Here is a 26,418-nt window from a genome sequence, read left to right on the forward strand (position 1 = left end):
TGGTCGGAACAGACGAGATTTTTAAAAATCTCGTCTAGTGTGTCAGATCCTTTACACATGTCACATTTTGATTGGATTAAAAATCCAGTCGTTTATTTTCCCAAAGCGTCTGGTCAGTACATATTTCATGGGTTAGTTTGGGAATGTGGACTTATTTAGGATCATTTTTTTTTCTATCTTGTTTTGGATCATTTTGGGAATTATCCCGTAAAAAAACTTTTGTGAATAGTCGTATAAAATATGAGTGTGGAGAAATATTTTTTCAAAACTTGAAAATGTTTAGAAACTTGCATAAAACAAGATTAATTGGTTTCACGTAAGGTATTTTTATGTGAAGATAAATCAGTTCCATGGCAAAAAAATTTGCGTAAATCACACTTACATGTTGCCACGAACTGACCCCTTCTAAATGTGACCTGGTCCTAATAAGCTAAATGTTATTAAACCCCTCATACTGCTAACAATTTGCACCACTAATTAGCTTTTTGACTCTTTCTCATCAGAATTTTATAATTGACCCAGACCACCTCATGTTTGACATGGCAAAGTTAGTTATCTTCTTCTCCAGTCCAAAATTTCTTTTAACCTTTCTAAAATGCATTCCAAAATCAACAACCTATTTCAGAAATTTGATTTCAAGGGACGTTCTGGTTCTTTTCAGTATTGGGAACTCAGATCATCAGTTCGCAACGAGAAGGTTCTAAAAGTGACAGTTCGCAACGAGTTTTTTCCTGGGGCCATTGAATTTGTCACAACTTTCGTGAAATGAAGTTACGTTATAGAGTTCAATTAAATTTACAGTTTATTAAGGGTTAGTACTTTTACATGTGTTGCATTAATATTTCACGTACCTGTTGACATTCTGACTTGTTTATAGATTCTCTACTTGGCACCTTTTTCACACAATCTAAGAGTACGCAAATGAATTTATTCAACAAAAAAAGGAACAATTTAAAGAAAGTAATCAAAGTAAATTCATTATTATGCATATTTCAGTTTTTGAACATTTTGTGGACAATTTTCTGAAAATGTTTTTATTATTACAATTTCAAATAACTTGAACCTTGTTTTACTGTTTTTTAAAAAAAAAAACTGGTTGATGAATGTGACGCATAATATATTTTTATATGTTTACTTAAAAATTCAATTAAATTATAATAAGGTTGATAGCAATAGCTGTTTTGAAGCACTTGTTTTACATTTTTTAGGCATAACTGCAAAGAACTAGTGGCTTTTCTATTAACATGTTGGTGAGTATCGTAAACTACAACTAGCTAGTGTTTATTGAAAAAAAAAAAATAAACTTCTTTCTTCTTACACTTGTTACATAACTTTGATAGGTTTTTCAATGATCCAGTTTTCAACTTTCAAAGTAAAAAGATCAAGTTTTGCTTATTTTTTAAACTGGCAACTCACGCGCTCTATAACATGCTCCATATAATCCCTGATTTACACCTTCATTACTGGCAAGCTTTACAATTTCTAAATACCGTTAAACCAAAGGTTCTTTGATTCAATTACTGCATCATAAATAATTAACCTCTGTGTGTGTGTGTTTTACTTTCTATGAGTTTTTATACTCTTTGTAGGAAGAGAACCTAACAACCAAACCAATGGGAAAGATGATAACAGTTACATACAGGGATAATATTATCAAATTTCTACTACCATTGACGTCAAGAATCACATACTTATGGGGGAAGTGACAAGGAGATTCATCAGTATAGAGTTAGGGTACTAAAAAGACCCAAATACCCTTAAGTATCACCCGCGGGTCGGAGACGAACCCCTCATATACCACCCGCGGGACATATGGATCACCCACTTAACCGTCTAAGGAAGAAACACCCAAATGACGTATGCGGAAGCATCCTAGCACCCTCAGAAGTCATCCGCAGGATGGAATACCCGTCCGCATAAAATGACCGGGAGGCAATGCCTCAGGACAGCTGTCATTAACTAATTATTTTCCAGAAGGTTTCCCAAAATGCTTTCTTGGGCAATACGTGACCCGTCAGCCAATGAATGAAGGACATCTGGCCAGGTTGTTATAACCGTGCACATGGCTAGGGTTTTATCCGTCCTATCATAGGGTGACACGTGTCCAGGTTGTTATACCCTTGCACATGGGACGTATAGCTCAACCAATCACAAAGGGACACGTGTTCAGACGGTTAGTAAGATCTTCTAGAAAGGGACAGCTGACCCAATCACCTTCCCACATCCTTCAGCTATAAATACCTTGTCAACCTGCATGAGGTATTCATTCACATTCACTCCCACTGTACTTTGTATACTTTATTACTTTCTCTCTTAAGAACTGTACTGATTCTCACGCCGGAGGGTGGTTACGAGAAGACCCCCCCCCCTCTTGTCCTTCCAGTGATGAGACTCACGGTGTCTGTTTTGCAGGTTCCGGTCACTGGACTTTGGGAAGTTGTACTCATATTGTGTTGGTTGTTATCGTATCCTACCCCGTGGACTCATTGGATTCAGGAACCGTATAGGAGATTGGATCAGTGTTTCTTCATTGGCGCCATCCGTTTTGGTGTTAGAAATGCATAAAGTTTTCGTTGGTTTGGTTCGTTCAATATGAGTAAACTTCCTAAGGGGCCGACGGGAACTCCTGCACCTACTTCACGTATTACTAACATAGAAATACCTGAAGGTTTTGCTTCAAGTGTTTTTGCACGTGTCATGGCTCCGAGTTCACGAACCACTGATACAACACCGGGTGGTCGTACCCTCGAACGTGTCACTGCACCAACTAGGCCAACCCCCACTGATTTGGGACGTGTTACAACACCGGAAGGTTCCAATCTGGGTGACCTCGGACGAATTATGAGAGACACTCGCCGAACTCAACCAGTATTGGATCTAAAGGATGATTCAGGCGATTCTGATCTGGCGAGAGCTCAACGACATAATTCCAGATCTAGAGGGTCACTATCTATGGAGGAATGGCTCCGCGTACAACAAGAGAGTTTGGCAGCTGAATATGAGCGTAGAGTGCGTAACGAGCGTTTCCACGCCCGCACTCTGACTTATAAAGAATCTCCCCGGAGATCTCTTTCTCCTCCACCAACAGTGAGAGGAAGTCAAATCCGTTTTAGTCAACAGACGAAGCAAGAGTTCGGCGAAATACGATGGTTACGCCTCCTCCTAGAATGGACATGCGGATGCCATCTTATGTAGATGAGTTTGATAGTTACGATTCAGCTTATCATCCAGGAGACTTCAGTTTTTACACTGGTGACAGCAGGATGCGCCCGCGGGAGAGAAGCAGTTGCCCGTAGGATGTAATCCGTCATACTGTGTAACATAGCGATGCGGAAGAAGATTTCACTAAACCGTATCGCCCAGCAGCTTTTGCTGAAAAATCGAAGTTCATAGCAAGCATCGCTACAGCACCTTATCCTGTCAATGCTAAGATACCTACATCGGTGGGTAAATACAATGGTATGACTGATCCAAGCGATCATCTTCAAAACTTCGTGGCGGTAGGTGGTGTTAGCGGTTGGACGCTCCCCTATTGGTGTCACATGTTCGCATTAACACTAACAGGGGCATCACGGGAATGGTTTGAGAAATTACCTGATGGCCAAATTTCCAGTTGGAATGATCTGGTGAAAAAATTTTCTCAACAGTTTAGCCAGCAAAAGAAGCATACTCGTGACCAATCAGAAATTTTGAATGTTATCCGTCGAGATAACGAATCCGTGGAAGACTTCATTACCCGATTCAACGACGAAAGTCTGAACATCGGGGGAATCAGCAAGGACATGCTTCGCGGTGCCTTCCGCAAAAATGTCAAGTGTGATGCGTTGATCCGCACACTAACTGGTAGAGATGGAATGCTATAGGAATGTGATGATATCATGACCGAGACAAAGTTGTTTGCCAGAACTAAAAAAACATTGGGGTATAACAATTCAAAGCAAAAATTTAAAGTAGAGTTTCAAACTCCACGACCCAATAAACAGGCAAAGGGGCCAATCTGGTCAAGACTTCAGCCAAACACGGAGGTATCAAAGCCATTCGATGCAAGATCTCTCATCGATAATAAAAATAAAGCGGGACCCTCGAATCGAGGTCCCAACAATTGGACTCCACTTTCAAAGACTCCTGCTGAAATCCCCACCATAGAAAATATGAATTTCAGGAAACCACAGCCACTCAGAGGAGGTCGTTCCTCGATGCCAAGAAACATTTTTCGTTTCATGATGACATCGGTCATCACACGAACGAATATAATGCTTTGAAAAGCGAGATTGAGGTGGCTGTAAAATCCGAGAAACTTGGACATTTGGTAAAAGGTGGAAAACCCGGAACTAGTAAAGCTCCCACGCGAGATAATCAGGCCCGCCAAAAAAGCAAGTTAAGGACTTAAACGTTCATATGATCCAAGGCAGATATAAGGTTGGCGGAAATAGACGAGAGTCTGATGAAGAAGAGTGGAAGAATGAGCCAGTGATTTTTCCACGAATCAAAGGAGGTCCCAATAATAAGAACCCCTTGATCATCACTGCTCTCTTCGGCCATTATCGCTCCCAATATGTTTTCTTTGACACTGGTAGTACATCTGACACCATGTACGAACAGTGCTTTGAGCACTCGATGAGGAAGATAAGGAGAGGTTGAAGGCTATTCATGCTCCTGTATCTAGATTTGGAGGGGAGGTAATGCACCCGCTAGGGGTAATTTTCTTCCTAGTCACTCTAAGTGACGGAATTCATTCAAGGACCGAGGAGGTCGAATTTTTAGTTTTACCAGCAACATCGAAACATGACATAATTTTAGGGAGGGAAGCGATCAGAGATTTCAATGCTCATCCTTCCACAGCACATGGTGCAGTTGGAATTCCAACTCGAACCGGAGTGGCTATCATTCACGTTAATCGTCATTGTTTCACGACGGAGAGTTCTAATCCTAGCAAGATTCCGAAACAAACTCGGTGGACTGAACTTGAGAAATGGGTGTTAAACAAGAAATTCCCAGAACAAACTGTAACAATTGGACCTGCTATTTCTGAGATAGTGAGGACCTTTTTGAAACAGTTATTAACAAAGTATGTTGATGTCTTCGCATGGCAACCCGCGGATATGACTGGTGTCCCGCGGACTGTTGCGAAACATAAACTAAGGGTAAATCCGATGTTCACACCAATTGTTCAGAAAACACGTAAGATGGGCCCGGAGCAAACAAAAGCAATGAATGAGCAAGTTCAGGACCTCTTACATGCATGAATTATTCGTCCAATACAATATCAAACTTGGGTCGCCAATCCGGTTATTGTTCCTAATAGCAATGGGACATGGCGGATGTGCATAGATTTCAAGGATCTAAACAAGGCGTGTCCCAAAGACTGTTATCCGTTGCCGGAGGTTGACCTAAAAGTTGATGCAGTGGCCCCATTTAAATTCAAATGCTTTTTAGATGCTTACAAAGGCTATCATCAAATCCGCATGGCGGCGGGAGATGAAGACAAGACTGCATTCCGAACAAACCAAGACATATTTTGCTATAAAATGATGCCATTTGGTCTAAAAAATGCAGGGGTCACATATCAATGATTGATGGACATAGCATTCAAGAATCAGATTGGTCGAAACTTGGAAGTTTATATGGATGACCTTGTAATCAAAAGCATTGAGGAAGATCAAATGTTGAGGGACGTCGAAGAAACGTTCGAAACCTTAAGGAGTATCAACATGAAGCAGAACCCAACCAAATGTTCATTTGGGATGGAAGAAGGAAAATTTCTCGGAGTAATTGTTACTGATGCGGGCTTCAAGGCTAATCCGGATAAAATCCTAGCCATAGCCCGCATGCCTTCCCCTTCCTCCCTCAAAGAGGTTCAGACACTTAATGGTCGATTGGTTGCCTTGAATCGCTTTTTGTCCAAAATTTCACCCGCATAAAAACTTCACGCGGAAGAAACACTGGACTGGGGGGACTTATAGAGGTAGGGTACTAAAAAGACCCAAATACCCTTAAGTATCACCCGTGGGTCGGAGAGGAACCCCTCATATACCACCCGCGGGACATATGGATCACCCACTAACCGTCTAAGGAAGAAACACCCACATGACGTATGCGGAAGCATCCTGGCACCCTCAGAAGTCATCCGCAGGATGGAATACCCGTCCCCACAAAATGACCGGGAGGCAATGCCTTAGGACAGTTGTCATTAACTAATTATTTTCCAGAAGGTTTCCCAAGATTCTTTCTTGGGCAATACGTGACCCGTCAGGCAATGAATGAAGGACATATGGCCAGGTTGTTATAACAATGAAGAACATCTGGCCAGGTTGTTATAACCGTGCACATGGCCAGGGTTTTATCCGTCCTATCATAGGGTGACACGTGTCCAGGTTGTTATACCCATGCACATGGGACGTATAGCTCAACCTATCACAAAGGGACACGTGTCTGGACGGTTAGTAAGATCTTCTAGAAAGGGACAGCTGGCCCAATCACCTTCCCACATCCTTCGGCTATAAATACCTTGTCAACCTGCATGAGGTATTTATTCACATTCACTCTCACTGTACTTACTTTGTATACTTTAGTACTTTCTCTCTTAAGAACTGTACTGATTCTCACGCCGAAGGGTGTTACGGGAAGACCCCCCTCTTGTCCTTCCCGTGACGAGACTCGCGGTGTCTGTTTTGCATGTTCCGGTCACTGGACTTTGGGAAGTTGTACTCATATTGTGTTGGTTGTTATCGTATCCTACCCTGTGGACTCATTGGATTCAGGACCCGTATAGGGGATTGGATCCGTGTTTCTTCAATCAGTGAATCGGGAAGTGAATCAGAAAGCTTTCCAGATCATGTACATAGGCCTTAATGGTAACAGTTTTCCGATTTTAAGTGACGATTGCCTACGGGCTTGCATAGCTGATTCGAGTTTAAATGGAATGACCACGATAAGAATGTTCATCGTAAGAGTAGCATGATATGCATGCATGTGTTGTATATGATAGGGTTTTATAATTAATTTCACTATTATGTATTTGTCATGTTGGAATTGGCTTTGTACTTTATAATAATTTTCTTTAACTATAAGTCTGGTTGCTTGTATCTGTATGCAACAAATTTCACGTCAGCGATGCTATTAGCGACATCATAGGTCACATCAAATTGACACTTCCCAGAATTTGTAACACCTAAAACATGTCTCTCATATAAGCCTCTAGCAAAGAATGCAAACGTCACATAATAGAGCGAAACCCAAACACCTCGTTCTTTATCACCATGAAACAGCTATTTTGCATAATAAATTTAGCCGCATTCTTGAGAGGCGTCACAATTAGCGTCGCTAGTTACAATATTATTGGTGTCACTTCTATGATTACATTGTTGGTGATTTTAATGTTATCACATTTTGAGTAATTGATATTCATTTATGTGTTACTATGAAGATAGAATGTGCATTACATGTTAGAAGATACAATCAGCACTATTCTAGTTTCTAAATATTGGGGTTATGTGGGCAAGTCCTTTGGTTGGGATTAAGTTGCAGCTTGAAATTTTTGTTTTCCTTGTTTTGTTATGAATTGGAAATTGTATGAAAACTAGGTATAAACAGGCGGTGCAGCAACGTGAATTCGTTCAGTATTTGAGAAATCTTTAAGTTCATTACAACACCGACACTAAATCAAAAGGATAAATCAGTAAACTTCCAATCCAATATTGACACGCGTACAACATATGATCAAGACGACATGAATTTGATCAGAATTGGTTACGTTCACTACGGTATCGGCAATAAACCCTAAAAATAAACTAGTAAATACTCATTATAGTCACGGCACCCGTATAGCTAAAGTTTCAAAAAATAACATTTAACACAACGTTTATTCGACCGGTAAAATTGGCCATTGTGGCGACGTGTCGACGCGAATTCGATCGGTATTGAATACGTTCGGTATTGAATACGTTCGCTACAGTATCGAAAATAAACCCAGATAATAATTTGATAAAATTGACATATAATAATAATAATAATAAATAATATAAAACATAAAAGAAACAAAAAGAAATATTTAAAAAATGAATCTCAATCTCCAATTAACCAAAGAAAGAAAAAATAGCAAAAAACTAAAATCTTGTTAGAAGTTGGGTTTGAACCTGCATTGTCATCATATGAAACTTGACAAAGCAATCAAATACCAAAATATCCATCACACCACACAATGGAGTTGGTTTATTCATCAAAATACTTAAATAAAAGCCATAATAGCTAATCCAAAAAAAACCTTTGTGGCACCAATATCCAATATTTATCTATATAAATAATGTAATGATTAATATTTTAAATAGAAAATTCGTAAAATGACCCATTTATAGAATGTGATTTCAAATTTGCCCCCTCCCACCTAATTCAAGTTTCCAACTTTGTCCTTTTGATATCTAGTCTCCGGCGGCATGATAGCGAACACCGACGATGTGTTAGTAAACACATGGGTCGATGATGCATTTTTGTTGCTAATGTAGGGTTGACGATGCGTTTCTTGTGCAAACGTAGGGTAAACGATGCGTTAGGTATTAAAATTGGGTTAAAACCATGCGTTTAGTATTATCACGATTTGAAAGGTCGGTTAGAGGATAGTGTTGTTAAGCAGACTAAATATTGCACTAGTAATCTTTGAATGTTTTATGTTGTCGAGTGTCGACTATGGATTCATGTTGGTTTCTTGTTTAATATTAGTGAAGATGCATTCTCGTTTTTGTATATTTTATGTATTCTCAGTGTTATTCAATAAGAAATAGTGTATTCTTAGTGTTATTCAATAAGAAATATTTTATGTATTCTCAGTGTTGGTTTCTTGTATATTTTTCGTTCACTATTTTTTATTAAATAAAACAGAGAATACTTAAAATATACAAAAACGAGAATACATCTTCACTAACATTGTACAAGACACCAACATGAAGCCATAGTCGACACTCGACAACATAAAACACTCAAAGATTACCGGTGTAGTATTTAGTCTGCATAATAACACTATCCTTTAACCAACCTTTCAAATCTTGATAATACTAAACGCATTGTTTGAACCAAATTTTAATACCTAAGGCATCGTCTATCATGCCGCCGAAGACGAGATACCAAATGGACAAAGATGGAAACTTGAATTAGGGGGGACATATTTGGAATCACACTATATAAATGAGTCACTTTGAGAATTTTCACTATTTTAAAATTAGGCAGCAATAAATGCATTAGACCATGCGTAGTCATAATGCACCACCCTTGGACTTTATGCGCCATGTGGCGCCCAATCAGAGTTATGATTTTTTTGTAAAAATAGGGTGTAGTCATAATGTCCCTCACGTGGCATCCAGTCACTTTTATATATTTTTTTTGTTTTTTAAATAATAATTCATTATATATTTAAAAATAAATTAAAAACCCACATTAAAATAAAAAAAATACATCAAACTCATAAATAAAAACTACATTACAATAAAAAAATACATTAAATTTTTAAAAAACACAATAATAATAATAAGACTAAATGTTGTATTTTTTCAAAAAAATTATTTTGCCGAATTACTTTTAGAGATTGGACTCTCAGGTGGCCTTCGGATAGCTCGTTTGTTAAAATTTCGATGTTGTGGTCCAGTTCCTTCCTTTTAAGTACTTCGATGTCGTCCAAATTTACTTGAAGACGTTAAGTTCCAAGTTCTTGTATACCTTTTAGTCGAATTTTCATTTATTTGAAATGACTTTCCATTTCGGCATTCGAAAACCCATTGACGACGACGCGACCCCTTCCCCTTCCCTTGCTTCTTCTACCCCCGGTCGAGGGATCTCGGCAACATCCGCATAGGGATTCCCATCTTCATTATTGCTTAAGTTGAAGTTTCGAGTATCGGAACTTGGAGTTTCTGGATCAACCAAAGACGATGTTTTAGACCTTTTGTTAGGCCTAAAACTTTCGGTGTCGGCGTCCGTAACGAGGGCCACTTAGGGTGAAACCTTATGTGGGATTTCCAACAAGTTCCCCGACTTCTATTTATACTCTACCAACGCCCTTTCAATGATGCCCCACTCCTGGACTTTATGCGCCTTGTGGTGCCCAGTCAGAGTTATGGTATTTTGTAAACAGAGGGTGTAGTCATAAAGTCCCACACGTGGCGTCCAGTCACTTTTATATTTTTTTTGTTTTTGTATATAATAATTCATTACATTTTTAAATATAAAATTAAAAAAAACCACATTAAAATAAAAAAAATACATCAAACTCATAAATAAAAATTACATTACAATAAAAATACATTAAATTTTTAAAAAAATACAATAATAATAAGACTAAATGTTGTATTTTTTCAAAAATTTTATTTTGCCGAATTGCTTTTAGAGATTGGACTCTCGGGTGGTCTTCGGATAGCTCGTCTGTTAAAACCTCGATGTCGTGGTCCAGTTCCTTCCTTTTAAGTACTTCGACGGCGTCCAAATTTACTTGAAGACGTTGAGCTCCAAGTTCTTGTATACCTTTGAGTCGAATATTCATTTCTTTGAAATGACTTTCCATTTCAGCATTCGAACCCATTGACGACGACGACGCGACCCCTTCCCCCTTCCCTTGCTTCTTCTACACCCCCCCTTTGAGGGATCTCGGCAAAATCTGCATAAGGATTCCCGTCTTCATTATCGCTTAAGTTGAAGTATCGAGCATTGGAACTTGGCGTTTCTGGATCAACCAAAGACGATGTTTTAGACCTTTTTTAGGCCTAAAACTTTCGGTGTCGGCGTCCGCCACGAGGGCCACTTAAGGTGAAACCTTAGGTGGGATTTCCAACAGTTAAAGTAAGCGAAGTTCCCCAACATCTGTTGATACTCTACCAACGCCCTTTCGATGATTTCCGCATCAGAGACACCGCTACGCCACGTTCGAATCATCCGAGAGTGAATTGCATGGTAAGCCGTGCATTTGGTGTTTATATCGGTCCATTTCGACATTACCGAATCTTTTTCCCGACGCGAGTCCCCGCCAAGTTCGTGGAACAAATATTTAATTTTGTCCAAAATACGCCCAATGCTTGAAAGTTCGTTAAAAATGAAAATATTACAAGTTTAATGTTCTTTCTAAGAAATTAAAAAGTATATATGTATCTTTTAAAAACTTATCGCACTCAGGATCTTCCGATATCGCGCACCACGCCCGAGCAAGTAGTTCACACTTGTCGGGTTTCCACGGTATAGTGGTCTTTTTAGTCCGAGGTTCGCGACGGGTTTCTTTACGTGTTTTCTCCCACGTCCGCCTCCACGTTGGCTCGGATCTCTGAGAGTCTCCGGTACGTGTTGTGGCTCCGGGTTAATTTGTGTCTCCGACACCGTCTCGTCGTCGGGTTGAGAACCGGAACTGGCCATCATATTTGTGGTTCGGTTTTGGAGACCGGACAAAGTGATTTTTTTTATCACACGGTCAAAAATATTCACGATCATATTTTTTTAAAATTGTGCCAATAAAGAGTTTTTCACAAAACTCTTAACCAAAATTAACATCTAAACGCTAGAGGGCGGTGTGCCCCCGGCGTTTTGGCCCATAATGCCGGCATACCGCCACCACTACGGGTGGTCTTAGAAGACATCTAATGACTACCTGGAAATATACAACTAACTCTAATTTTATTAGCCTTTTGGCAAATTATGCTTTATTTTGTTTCAAAATCTAAGACGTTTGTGTTGGCTTCATGATGTATATAAAATTATACTTCTTTTTAGCATCAAATAATCTCTAAAAACTGCAACTTCTATCAAATGATATAGCTCAAAAGACTACTTATCATATTAAAATGCATTTTCAGGTAAACCCAAGCCTTAAACGAAGAAACAAACGAAAAGCCTAAGAAAAATGAAAGAAAACCCAAGAAAGCACCTGACCACGCCCCTATGCCCCCCTAGACACGCCCCATGCTTCTTTATGCTAGAAAAGACAAAATTATGCAAGAAAAGACAAAATAGTGGACACCTAGGCACGGGGCTGTGCCTCAAGAAGCATGGGACGTGGTCACCTTTCAGAAAAGACAAAGAAATATAACAAATCACCAAAAAGCACGGGGCCGTGCCTCAACTTCTATCAAATAATATAGCTTAAAAGGCTACTTGTCATATTAAAATGTATTTTAAGGTGAACCCAAACCTTAAATGAAGAAACAAGGGAAAAGCCAAAGAAAAATGAATGAAAACCCAAGAAAGCACCTGACCACTCCCCCGTGCCCCCCTAGACACGCCCCCATGCGTCTCTATGCAAGAAAAGACAAAAATCTACAAGAAAAAACAAAATACTGGACACCTAGGCACGGGGTCGTGGCTCAAGAAGCATGGGGCGTGTTCACATTTCAGAAAAGACAAAAGAAATCTAAAAGATCACCAAAACTCATGCCCCCGTAGTGAGTCAGCATGTACGATCTGTCATAGCATTTAATGCGACTGGACACGTGGACACGGGGGCATGCCTCAAGGAACACTGGGTTGTGCCTTCTTCTCCAGGCTACCTATAAATAGGAGATCAAGTTGCATTCATAAAGTGTGCTTGAAGAAAGGTTCCATACGGGTTTCGCTTATAAAAACACTCATATTGAAGATCTTGTGAAGAGTTTGAAGGCTTGGAGGTTACCATCATCCTTCATCATCGTCATCATGATCATCTATCACCATTGAAGAGGGAAGATTCATCCAACATTTGGTTAGATTATTCTAGTTTGATTATTTGTTTGTTATCTTCATCTCTTTTGATGTTCATAACCATGCTCATTATGAGCTAAATTCCATTACCATCTAAAATCTATGAAGAAGCTTTGTTTTACTTGATGATTATGTTAAACATGTGATTTAGTTTGGTAAAGTACATGGTTATTTTGCAATTATCCTTTGATGAATAAATGTTTTATCACTTTAATTCAATACATCAAGGTTGATGACTAAAAATCATTCATGTTCACTCATGTTCTTGGAGACTAGAAACAGTAAAAAGAATACCTTGATAACTTATTCAAGATAAAACATGGATCCTTATGTTGTACTTAGAAATGATGAGATATAAGTTATGATCTATTTTTCTAGCTTTGATAATTCTAAAATAACATTGTTAACACGATTGCTTAGGTTATCATGCTAGTTAAAGAAATCATATGCTAATGGAATGTGTAATTATAACATAATCAAATCAACCAAGGGGAGGTTGTGTGAGTTAACTACAACCACCCGAATTTGTTAGGATTGGCATTTGAGAAATCGAAGTCAATCCTAATCGTTCTACTTTATCAAACTACTTGTCTACTTAAATTGACATTCTCTTGGTAGCATGATATTAAGCATAGGATGGACTTAAAAATACGCATGCTACTTTCTGTTATATCATAGAATATGTTCACTTAGAAATGAGGGACTATTCTATCATATATTGTTAGGATAAGTTTATCACATGTTTACTTAATAATCATCAAGGAAGAATGAAGTGGATTCTTGATCTTAGATGGTAACCTTCATATAATTGAGTACTCCTTTAGAATTTCTCTTCTTGACACACACACACACACACACACACACACACACACATATATATATATATATATATAAGTATTTCTATTTTATAAAAAGTTTGAAAATCAACCCCAAAATGATTAAACTCTCCGATTAAAGTAAAACGAAGATTCATTATTAGCAACATTTGTGTCCACGGATCGATACTTGGTTCTTACGAATACTATTCGACATATACGATAGGTACACTTGCCTATTTTGTGTGTGTTTAGTCTTAGTAGAAATCACTTTTATAAATTTAAAACACGATCTTATGCAAAAGCTAAATTTCTCATCCATAATATTATAAGCACTCACGCAGCACACATCACTTCAAATGTTAATAATAAAGCTATTAGCGTACATATCAGCAAAATTTCATAAAACGTCACATAAGTTCTACATCATATTTCAAACTTTTCTTAAAAATCTTAATTTTTCTTCCATAACAACAAACATCTACAAAATGCCATATCATACCTTTGCCTTTCATTCTTATATTTAATCAAATTACCTTTACGATAAATTATATGTATAAATATATGTTGAATATATTTAAATAATATAATTCAAATTTAAATAAAAAATTAAAAAAACTTAAACTATAAAGATAAAAAATATAATTAATACTAAAAATAAAAATGTAACATAAAAAAGAAAGCGTTGCATAATTAATAATAAAACATTACATAAACAAAAATTAAAAACAAATTGTTACATATACCTAATTTTATTTGATTGTGTTTCATCGATGCTTGTCCAGAACGTGACTTGTTTCTTTCACATTAATATTATACTTATGAGACGAAATTCATAAAATATGACTCAATAGTAGAAGAAATAATAAGAGTTGGAGACGAAGATCATGAGTTTGAATTATCACTGGACCTCATGTTTAAAGTATGTAGAAGTGGTTTAGAGGAAATTATTATGAGTGTGAGTTTAAAGTATGATGGAGTGTGTACTTATAGGGTTTTTTACTTATAAGTTTAATTTTCAAAAAATTAAAATAACAATATCTATTAAAATATTAACTTATTTGAATTATTATTATTATGGGGTGATTTCTTTATAGAAAAATATGAGTTTTAAAAACTTAAGAACTAATCTTATGGCCTAAAATTAATCACATCATTTATTAATTAAAATAATAAAAGGATAATAAAGTCTTTGCATATTATATTCTCTATTATTTATATTAAAAAGAAAATTCTATCATCTTTAAAATTACACTATTCAATTTAATATTCAATTTTTTAATATTATATTTGTTACAACTATTAAATTACTAATCTATAAAGATTTATTTCATTTATTTTAGTTTTTTTAACTAATTATATTATTTATACAAAATATATATTTAAATATTCTTGGACAAGTGTCAGTTTTACATATTTATTTATCGGTTATACGCTTTTCTTAAATTTTGCTTTCGGATTTTTTTTATAGTTCGTCTTTACAATGACCGAAACTTTTTCATTATCTAAAAACATTCCATTGTCGCATTGTTTTATATCCGCGTCTCGACGTTTGCTAACGCGCGTTTAAAATATTTTTTTGGCTATGTTTACGAATTTGTGTTGGTACCGTTGACACTAACCGAATTTGCGTTGGTTCGTAGCGGTAACGTGCCGCGTTTTTTTTGTTCTACATGTTATAACTTGTTGTAATTTTTACTTCTTTTGTTTAGATCCGATGTCATAATCTTATACAGGTTGACTTCGTGTCGACTCACAGCGCAATCGTGGTTTAACGTTTTCACGTATGTTTTTATTTTCGATTCAATGGTCCCGCCGCAAAGCGCAGGGTCCTAAATCCTAGTTATAATTAAATCTGACATATTCCCTTTCTTCATAATTACACTTTAATCTCTTTTATATATTATATCCTCTTTCATAATAAGATCCTTATATTTTAGATAAACTTTGACAAATTATTGAAATTACCAAGATTATTTATATTACATATATTATTACAAACATTACCTAAATTATAATCACAACTATACAAATTACATTAATTATCTAAATTACATAAACATAAACATAAACGAATTACATAAATTATCCAAATAAAATAAATTGCATATACTACACAAATTATACAAATCATCAAAATTTCATAAACCTACATAAATTATCCAATTTACATAAACATGGACTCCATATTCCCCTTTAGAATAGTGACACGTCAAGAGAGATCAAGACAAATCGATTCCAATGATGTTTCCTTTGCACGTATTTATGTTGAGTCTTCTGCCCACTTTATATCTAAATCGACTTCCGTCCCCAAGAATAAGGAATCACTATAGAACCAAATATGAACCACCATAAAGGGAAAAAAAGTATAACAATTAATGCTCAGATCAAGTTGACCCATAGTCAGGCCATATTAATGATGATGAAGTAATAAATTATGAATTCGGTTTTGTCTGATCTATAACCTCTGAAGGTAATGAGACCTAGAAACGAGTTTTTCTTATATATATTTTTAATGAGTATTATATGAAAATTTTGTTTTCATTCTTACTTTAGTTTGAAAATTCTTTTAATAAATTTTGAAATGTTTTTTAAGGTTGTGTAGTATGTGTGCTATATTTGTATTATTAGTTTTATTATTGTATATTTAATTTGGGTTTTGGGTTTCATTTATATTTTGTTATGTTTTATACAATAATGATAGATTTTTAGGTTTAAGATTTATGAAATAAAAGATTATTCGTACTTATGTAATTTGTGTACTTTATGTAATATGTGTATTATTATGTAGTATATGTAATTGGTTTGTAATTTGTGTAGTGTATGTAATTTGTATAAATTATGTTATTTAGATAATATTGTGTAATTTGTGTATCTTTTGTAATATTTATATTTTTGCAAATATATGTAATTGGAAATTTATGTAATTTTGTGTATTTTATGGTTGGGTAATTAGTGTAACTGATATAAATATAATTTGGATAATGACAAAAAATATTTGATTTAGATTAAAATATTATTTTTAATAAAAAATTTTAACGATAAAAAAATAGTTATAATTAAATATAAAAGTACAATATTGATGATTTGTCTTATTTGTATGCATTTTATTTAAATACCATTTTCATTATTTAATAATATTCTTTCTCTCTCCTCTATTAGGGGGTGAGGTGGTTGTTTTTCCATCACTTGCAACACCCAATAATGATGTGTCACCTCATTAATCACTAGTGATGAAATTTATTGGGGGTGGTGGTAGTGTGATGGGTTTTGGTATACATACATGCATGCATGCATACATACATATATATATAAGTTTTTGTGTGAGTGAAAGGAGTATATTTGGGACACACACTCTCTCTCTCTATATATATATAAAGAGAGAGTGTGTCCCAATATATATATATATATATATATATATATATATATATATAGAGAGAGAGAGAGAGAGTGTGTGTGTTCCATCACGGTGTTCGTGATCCATCACTCATGATGGATGGTCCATCACGGACCACCCCGAGTCCCCTTATATATATATAGAGAGAGAGAGTCCCAATATATATATATAGAGAGAGAGATTGTGTGTGTGTGTGTGTTCCATCACGGTGTTCGTGATCCATCACTCGTGATGGATGGTCCATCACGGACCACCCCGAGTCCCCTTAATATTATATGAAGTTTAACTCCTAACCACATACTCTATAGCAATTAATTAAATGTGTAGTTAAAATTATGTTCTTAAAGTTAACAACATGTCGAAGAAAGCATGGATCTGTTTCAAGCCAACTAATAATCAAATATTTATTTCAAACGAATTACTGTGTATATCAAATCATAAAAGATGCATGTACAAAGCTTAACTGTATTGAAATCCCAAAACACAAATTCAAAACAATATATCAGACTCTCATATGTTTGGAATAGCATTTCAAGTTATCGGCTTTGGGATATATGTGAAAACAATACATCATTTACATTGGCTTCGGACTCTTTGTCTGGAGATTAGTGGGTCGACTTTGGGTTATATGTGAAAACAATACATCATTACACTGGCATTGGTAGTGGCATATCTTGAACATTTAATTAGGCTGGGCAAAAAATTACGATGTCAACATTCAATACATCATTACTCCGTTCGGTAACCTTTAAGTTCTTTAAACTCATCAATTATGGATGTCAAATCAAAACTTACAGCAAGTTCTCTCATGTAAATCACCTGTTGATAAAACTTTATGACGTTTACTCTCTTCTTCTTGATTTTTATCAACCCTTCTTCCGAAAAAAGAGTCGATGCTTTTCAACTTTCCCATGATAACTAACCTAACACATATAAGTTTTAACCCAAAATCAAAAAACATCAAATTGATCATCGAATACCAAATTTACATAATCAAATCTTTCAATAACTCCAAACCTTAACCTTCCAAATAGGAAAAAAAAAACAACAAAATGGTGTAATGCAAATTGCATAACTTGGTCTCTTTTTGCTTCTGTTAACTGTTTTGATTAATCGATTTCACACCCACACGAGTTAGTTCTGAACCTCAGGCCTCAGGGACAATGCCCAATCGATCGATCAATCGATTTTACACCCAAACGATCTCAATTTCATGCTTCTATTCTATGCCGAACCTCACACCTAATCGATTTCACGAGTTCAGCGAGTGCAATGCACAATGGAAACTCTGTTTGTTGTGTTCGGACAATGCCTGAACAAATCAAAGTCAAATGTTAGGGTTGGATTTTGGACTTAATTTTTGGTTTTTTTGTTATAAAATTTATTTGGACTTGGTCTTATGAGTTTTATTTCTTAGCAATTTTTTTATCTTTACTTTTATTTCGTAAACCTCTTCTTGTTCTTCAGTTCGAAACACGTTTTATTTAAAAAAGTAAATAAGGGGTGGGTCATACTCAAATAATCTGTATGAGCTGAACTCAAGTAATTTGGCTGGCCGGACTCTATGTATATAACTTTTTTTCTATTTTTCCAGAAAAAATACACTATTGAGTGAAAACCTGGTGGGCCGTGACCCGGATTTGTCGGAGGTAATCAACGGGACATGCGCTGGCTCGTCTTTGAGAATCCTTTAAAATTTCGGGGCTCAGAAAGAACATAAAAAAAGTCTCTGAAATCACTTTAACTATGTGACATATAATTTGACAGTATCACCAACCGAGTTGCATTTCCAAAACCCAATACGGACCAAACAAAATAATAATAATAATAACACAAATATAAGTTTTTTTCCGTAAACCAATGAGAATTGAACTCATGGCTTTTAATTTCATTACTTGTCACATTTTTCAATGCATAAAAAAGTCATTTTGTAAACTTATATTTTATATAAAATTATATATAAAATATATAATTTTCTTTAATAATTATTGGCCACTTAGAAGAATGGGTCCGGGCTGATCGCCTCCTTAACCTCTCATTAGGCCGGCTATGGACAGGCGCCTGAGCGGAGCAGGTGTATTTTAAAAACAAGCTATTTGATAAAAACAGGATTGTCATATTAATAGTCATTAACGAAAACAAATTGTCATATTAATAGTCTTTAACGAAAACAAAACTTTCGAAAAAAATAATTTCATAATAAAAGTAGTTTTTTTATTAAATTAAACTATTCAAATTCCGAAACAAAAAATAATAATAATTTTATGTATAAACTTGATATTTAATGTATTTAATGAATAAATAAACCCATTAAAAACTTCCACCTACGATGACCCGTCAACCGAAAGAAAGAAAGAAATGACCTGATACATCAGGTAAATAACTGGCTAGTTTTGGTCCAGGGTTCATCTCTTTTTGAACCGGTTCACGAACGTGTATTTCTAGTATATACATAATGCATCCCCAAAACTGGACATTGCCACAGAAACTCGAAACATGAGTGGAGATGTTTCTTGGGACTTGGTTGGGGAAACTAATCATTCAGAGGTTTTGGATTCACTGAAATATAGATACCATTGTGTTCACGTACCTCGGCCTGCTGATGAAGCTGAAACACCAGACGATCGAAGATATTTACCATCTCTTATGGTTTTTGAGGATCTAGAAGTGGATGGACCAGAATCCCCTTTACCCCCTAGTAAGTCTTTTCAGTAACTTTTTATGTTATGTAACAACATAAAATTTCTTTGAGTTAATGGCAGCTTTGATATATAACTTCTGGTTTGGGGAAGTCAACTCTATGAATAATTGAATATGAAACTTCAATAATTTGGTATGATGTTTTGGTTCAAAATCAGTTATATCAGTTTTATTTTGAGTCTGAAAGTTTAACAGTGTTAATGGTGTTTTAGTTATTAACTTAATATTAATGTCATAGTAACCAACTTAAAATTTGTAGGCTTCTCTAATCTGATGGTCGACCAAAATATCGTCGATCCACACTTGATTAAGGAAAAAATCTCATCTGTTCTCAAGGTCTTGAAATTTCGTGAGCACCGTGTGCTAGTCCAGTTTTGGTCACCGGTTGCTGTAAAGAAGGGATGGTTGTTAACGACTTGGGACCAGCCTTTTGGCCTTGGTGTGGCTGATAAAGAGCTTTATTCGTATAGGTTAAAGTCTGAGCAGCGTCCAATTGTTGTGGATTTTAAGCGCCGAGATCAACAACTAGATCCGCCAGGTCGTGTTTATAGCCTAAAATTGCCAGAGTGGAGTTTGGATGTACGTGGTCCAGATACTTGGTACAACAACCACGGATATATTAATTTACCTGTATTTGAATCTAGCAACGATTGCTGTGTAGGCGTTCTTGAAATCATAACATCCTCGAGTTATGTTGATTTTGCGTTTGAGGTTCAAGAAGTGTCAAGAGCATTGAAGGTACGTTGTTACAATCTTATTACTGTGTTCTTGTGTTATTTGTTGCATACGTATATGCATACCTACTCGCTCTCTTCAGTATTAGTGGTGCAGATGTACAAATGCCCATTTTAATGTTCTTCATACAATGAATTTATTTACTTGTTGTTAATCTATGTTTTTAACTTGGCAGGACCAGAATCTGAAGTCTCCAAACGTATTTGAGGATCAAAGTTTTGCTGTGAGTGGTGTTCTAGTTAACCTTTATCAACCCCCCCCCCCCCCCCCCATCTCTCTCCTTATCTACTTATGAACCAGTATTTTGGTGTGTTTCTTTTTTTTTGTATTATTTATTTATTTTTTATAAATTTTTAATCTCAAACATGTACGATAAAAAAGTTCAGCTAAAATGGGAATAAAGAAAATAGGCTCATAGTCATCTTACATTTTAAATCCTTCTATTCAAAGATTTAGCAAGGTGTTTGGGTGAACTTTTCAAAAACTGCTTATTTGCTTTTTGAAAAGCAGAAGTAGTTTGAAAAAACTCTATTTTGAAGTTTTTAAACACACATCAATTCATGTTTAGCAAACTAACTTTTGTTTTTAAAAACACTTAAAAGAAGTTTACAAAAGCTCACCAACACCCCACTTAAATCATAACTAAAATGATAATATTTTTTGTAACCTTACTTGACACATTTATTATTTATAAATGTTTTTCGTGTTTCATTGCATGTTTCAACAACCGTTTTGACTTGCTACCTAACCTCGCCACCTCTGATATATATATATATATATATATATATATATATATATATATATATATATATATATATATATATATATATATATATATATATATATATATATATATGATTGATTGATTTCTTTTGAGAACCGCTTTGAGTTTTAAGAACTCAAAAGAACTTAACGTAAAAATTTTTTTTTATTTTTTTACACATGTGTAATACGTAAGTGTAAGTAATGCACAAAAAATTACCGTAATTTTTTACACACCGAATCAACTTTTTACACATGTGTAACTAAAGTTTAAACTTGTGTAATCAACAAAAATATTTATTCTCTCTCTTGATTCATTTTTTAATCAAATTTAATCCCAGCCACATATTCTAACTCATTTAATTAAATGTGTGATCCAAAATTGAGTTCTTAAAGTTCTTACAACTTATCAAGTTCTCAAAATATCCCTCCCCTATATATATATATATATATATATATCTATATATATATATATATATATGGGATGGATCTTGCGAGAAGTGATATTACAGCGAGAAGTGCGAGAAGTGAATGTATAACTCCATTAATCCCTAATTTCACTCATTTTCATATGAGGTTACATACATATATGTATGTTGGTTGTATTTATGTCTTAATTACACATTCAAATCAACCTACAAACATATAAATGTATCGAGCCACATTCAAACCTATGTACCTACACACATACAAACATACATACACATATACAAATATACGTACACATATACAAACATACGTATCTACACACATACATATGCACCTACACATAAGAAAGAGAGTGAAATTAGGGATTAATGGAGTTACACCTTCACTTCTCGCTGTAAAAAAACTTCTGAAATGATCCAATAGCATATATATATATATGTATATATGATTGATTTCTTTTGAGAACCGCTTTGAGGTTTAAGAACTCGAAAAAACTCAACATAACAATGCATTTTTTTTAATTTTTTTTACACATGTGTAATACTTAAGTGTAAGTAATGTACAAAAAATTACAATATTTTTTTACACACCGAATCAACTTATTACACATGTGTAACTAACATTTAAACTTGTGAAATCATCAAAAATACTTATTCTCTCTCCTGATTAATTTTTAATTAGATTTATTCTCAGCCACATATTCCACACTCATTTAATTAAATGTGTGGTCCATATGAGTTTTAAAGTTTTTAAAACTCACCAAGGTTCTCAAAATATCCCTCTCATATATATATATATATATATATATGATTGATTTCTTTTGGGAACCGCTTTGAGCTTTAAGAACTCCAAAGAACTCAACGTAACAAAAAAAGTTTTTGAATTTTTTTTACACATGTGTAATACGTAAGTGTAAGTAATGTACAAAAAATTACCGTAAGTTTTTACACACGGAATCGATTTTTTACACATGTGTAACTAACATTTAAACTTGTGTAATTATCAAAAATGCTTATTCTCTCTCCTGATTTATTTTTTAATCAAATTTAATCTCAGCCACATATTCAAACTCATTTATTTAAATGTGTGGTACAAAATTGAGTTCTTAAAGTTCTTACAACTTATCAAGTTCTCAAAATATCCCTCCCCTATATATATATAGTGTAAGGATCCTAAGATAACCCTTTGCAAATTGAGAACTTTGAGAACCATTTTGGATCACTAAAAACACCTTTAAAAAAATCATAAAACAAAAAGTAACAAAAATTTTAAAAAAGTAAAAAAAACCAAAATTCTTATATTTCATTCCGGTTTCATTAAAAAAAATAAATAAAATAAAAAAACGTCGTATTATACACATATGTATAATTTTATTTAATCTTTAGCTACTTAATATACACATATGTACAATATCATTTATCTTAAATTATACACATGTGTATAAAAAATCATGTAAATGTACATATATGTATATATTATACATATGAGTATATAATTTGGCTAAACCGCGTTTTTTTAATGAAACCGGGATGCTAAAATAAGAATTTTGGTTTTTTTACTTTTTTCATTTTTGTGTTTTTTTATTTTACGATTTTTTTTTGTGGTCCAAAATGGTTCTCATGGTTCTCAATTTCAAAAAAGATCTCTCATGATCCTGATTCTATATATATATATATTATATATATATATATAAATATATATAGGATCAGGATTATGTTGGAATTATTTTGAAATTGAGAACTTTGAGAACCATTTTAAACCATAAAAACCCAAAAATTAAAAAAAAAATCATAACACATAAAAAACGCAAAAATGGAAAAAGTAAATAATCAAAATTCTTATTTATCATCCTGGTTTCATATATATAAAAAAAAACGTCTCGGTTTAGCTAAATTATACACATATGTATAATACGTACATGCATGTTTTTATACACATATGTACAACTTAAGGTAATGATAATGTACATATGTGTACATTACGTAAATAGATATTAAATTAAATTATTCACATGTGTAAAGTACGATTTTTTTATGAAACCGGAATAAAATATAAGAATTTTGGTCTTTTTACTTTTTAATTTTTTTTATTTTTCTTTGTTTTATAATTTTTTAAATATTGTTTAGAGGTTTTTTCTATGTCTCAAAAGGTTCTCAAAGTTCTCAATTTTCAAAGACTTCTTTTAGGATCCTTACCTTATATATATATATATATATATATATATATATATATATATATAGGGTGGGGTAATAATAAGAGTGCGGTTAAGAAGTGTAAGAAGTAATCTGGTGCGTTAGATTTGTTGATCTGACAGTGGATATGGAAAGCGTGTTTATTGTGTGGTGTGTTTTATTTTAGTTGCAATGTGTTTATTGTTTGGTGTGTTTTATTAGATTTAGTGGTGAAAACACACTTTCTACACTTATTAGGAAAAATCTACTTCTTATTATAACCTTGCTCTCTCTCTCTCTCTATATATATATATATATGTGTGTGTGTGTGTGTTTCCCAGAGGTCTATTGAGTCTTGTATATCTTTAATAGTTCCGACAGATTGCAGATGAAAGAAGGCGACATGAGCTGGACGAAATCTACAAGGTTTTGAAGACCGTTTGTGACAATCATAATTTACCTCTAGCTCAGACGTGGGGTCCTTCTAGATATAGCAGTTATGTGGCTAATTCAGAAAATTTAGAGCAGAGTTGTAGTAGCTTCAACAGAAGCTGTATAGGGAAAGTCTGCATGTCCACAGTCGATCTACCATTCTACGTTCGAGACTTGAATTTATGGGAGTTTCGTGAAGCCTGCAAAGAGAGACATCTAAATAAATCTCAAGGAGTTGTTGGGAGATCATTGTCATCCTGTGGTACATGGTTTTGTGAAGATGTAACAAAATTTGATGAAGATGATTACCCATTGGTTCAGATTGCCCACAGTAAGGGGTTAACTAGCTGTTTAGCTATCTATCTCAAGAGTTTTGAAGCAGATGTTGAACATGAACATGTTATAGAGTTATATTTACCAGCAGTTGCAAACGAATTAGGCCTACGAAGGTTGATGGAAACAGTTAAGCAACAGATTAAAAACACGTCTTGGATGCAATTAGATATTATATCACCTCCCCAAGTTATTGGTGGAGTTTCCTTTAATTGGAACTTTGAGAATCCACCATCTTCTATAACATCATTGACTGAAAAAGGTAAGGTACCACCAACTGAATCAGAAAATATAGAATATGAACCATTTAACTCTGCTGCAGCGGGAACAAGCCAGAGTGTTGTTCCTTATTTGGTGAACAAGATTGTAGATTTTGATACTAATCAAGGAAAAACAAGTAGAAAAAGGAAGAAATCGGATAGCATGATTAGTTATGAGGAAATAAGCAAACATTTTACAAAGACAATGGATGAAGCTGCAACTATCCTTAAGGGTGAGTTCATAGCTCGTAGATGCTTTCAATATTCGTATGCTTAATTTCCTTTGCATATTCTCAATTTCACTTGGTGCGTACATTGTATTTATGTAGTTAGCAGATCTACGTTGAAGCGCATTTGCAGGAATCTTGGTATACCAAGGTGGCCATACAGGAGCGGTCCCGATAAGAGTGACGCTGATACCTTTATGAAATCAGATCGAAGAAACGTTGGTGTCTTTACATCTGAAGGAGCAATTAGCTCAGGTTTTTTGGCTTCCAATGAACCATTTGATGGCACAACATATATTACTAGTGATCCTGTTGTTCTTACCGAAAATGGTAAGCATAGTTCCACACACATACCCCACCAACAAAAACATGCAAGTCTGCCTGATGAATTTGTACGTCCTGGAACACCAACCACAGGGAAGCTTTTTGAGAGGGTGGAAAATGTGACGATCAAGGCAGCTTATGAAGAAAATACCATAAAGTTCACATTCAACCTTTTAGATGGAATGGTAAAGTTGGAAGAGCTTGTTGCAGCACGGTTTCAGCTCAAGATTGGAAGCTTTAGACTGAAATATGTAGATGAAGATGGCGATAACATATTGATTGTTTGTGACAATGACTTGAAGGTAATAATTGGTGGTTTGATGCAACCAGAATCAAAGACTGTGATTAAACTATTTGTACATTTGATCGGATCAAGGCTCTGATGTTAGGCGTTTTTTTTGCAACAGGTATGTGATTCAATCAATCTTGTAACGAGATTGATGAAAATAAATCACAGACATAATTACGTAGTTACTCCTCGACGTTTCCTTAAAGTAACAAGATTGTGTAATAAGGTTTAAAAGTCACATGTATGGGTACTAAGATTTTACTTTTGTAACAATGTTAGGTACTAACTTTAACTTCCTTTAAATTTTAATAGAAAATGATAGGCATGTGCAGAAAAGCTAAGGGCGTTGTTGTCATTACACATAAGATTTCAATCAAAAATGTGTTTTTGTATAGAGCTTCTTTTGTACCATCAACGAAATTAACCTACCAAAACGATGTTCATGATACTTGGTTAACCCCAGTACTTAGAGCATTTTCATCCTATTCCTTATCGGTAAATCCAAAATTACACCAAAACACACTATATTTTATCTCTCATTTTCAATTAAATAATATTTTTATACATTTATCATTACCATTTCGCTTTCCTTCACTCATAACTACTTTCAAAATATATTAAAGAATTACAGGAGGTGAACATTAGCTTTTTCAATTATACGAAAAAATCACTGCGTTTTTTAATATATAAAAATTCTTCACTCACAACACCCTAAATCACTCTATAAATTATAAAAACACCAGTCACATAAAATAGAAGGTTGGATGAGATGCTCTTAATCATTCGTGGCTTTATATTTATGACATTTAGGTTAAACAAAAAGGAATTTTAAGTACGTACGT

At 34.6% G+C, this 26,418-nt stretch overlaps 1 protein-coding gene across 1 annotated transcript; it reads left to right on the forward strand.

The window, feature by feature from the left end:
• Positions 1-19,354: 19,354 nt before the first annotated feature.
• LOC143601519 (protein NLP6-like) lies at positions 19,355-25,670 on the forward strand. Its single transcript, XM_077078911.1, has 5 exons — positions 19,355-19,612; positions 19,874-20,352; positions 20,525-20,572; positions 24,093-24,969; positions 25,066-25,670. The coding sequence occupies exons 1-5, from the start codon at positions 19,411-19,413 to the stop codon at positions 25,668-25,670; spliced, it is 2,211 nt and encodes a 736-aa protein (XP_076935026.1). The 5' UTR covers positions 19,355-19,410.
• Positions 25,671-26,418: the final 748 nt, after the last annotated feature.

This window comes from Bidens hawaiensis, unplaced genomic scaffold, assembly GCF_021521415.1.
Source record: "Bidens hawaiensis isolate Kalapana, Puna unplaced genomic scaffold, B.hawaiensis_p1.1 tig00056628_1, whole genome shotgun sequence".
Classification (NCBI taxonomy): Eukaryota; Viridiplantae; Streptophyta; class Magnoliopsida; order Asterales; family Asteraceae; genus Bidens; species Bidens hawaiensis.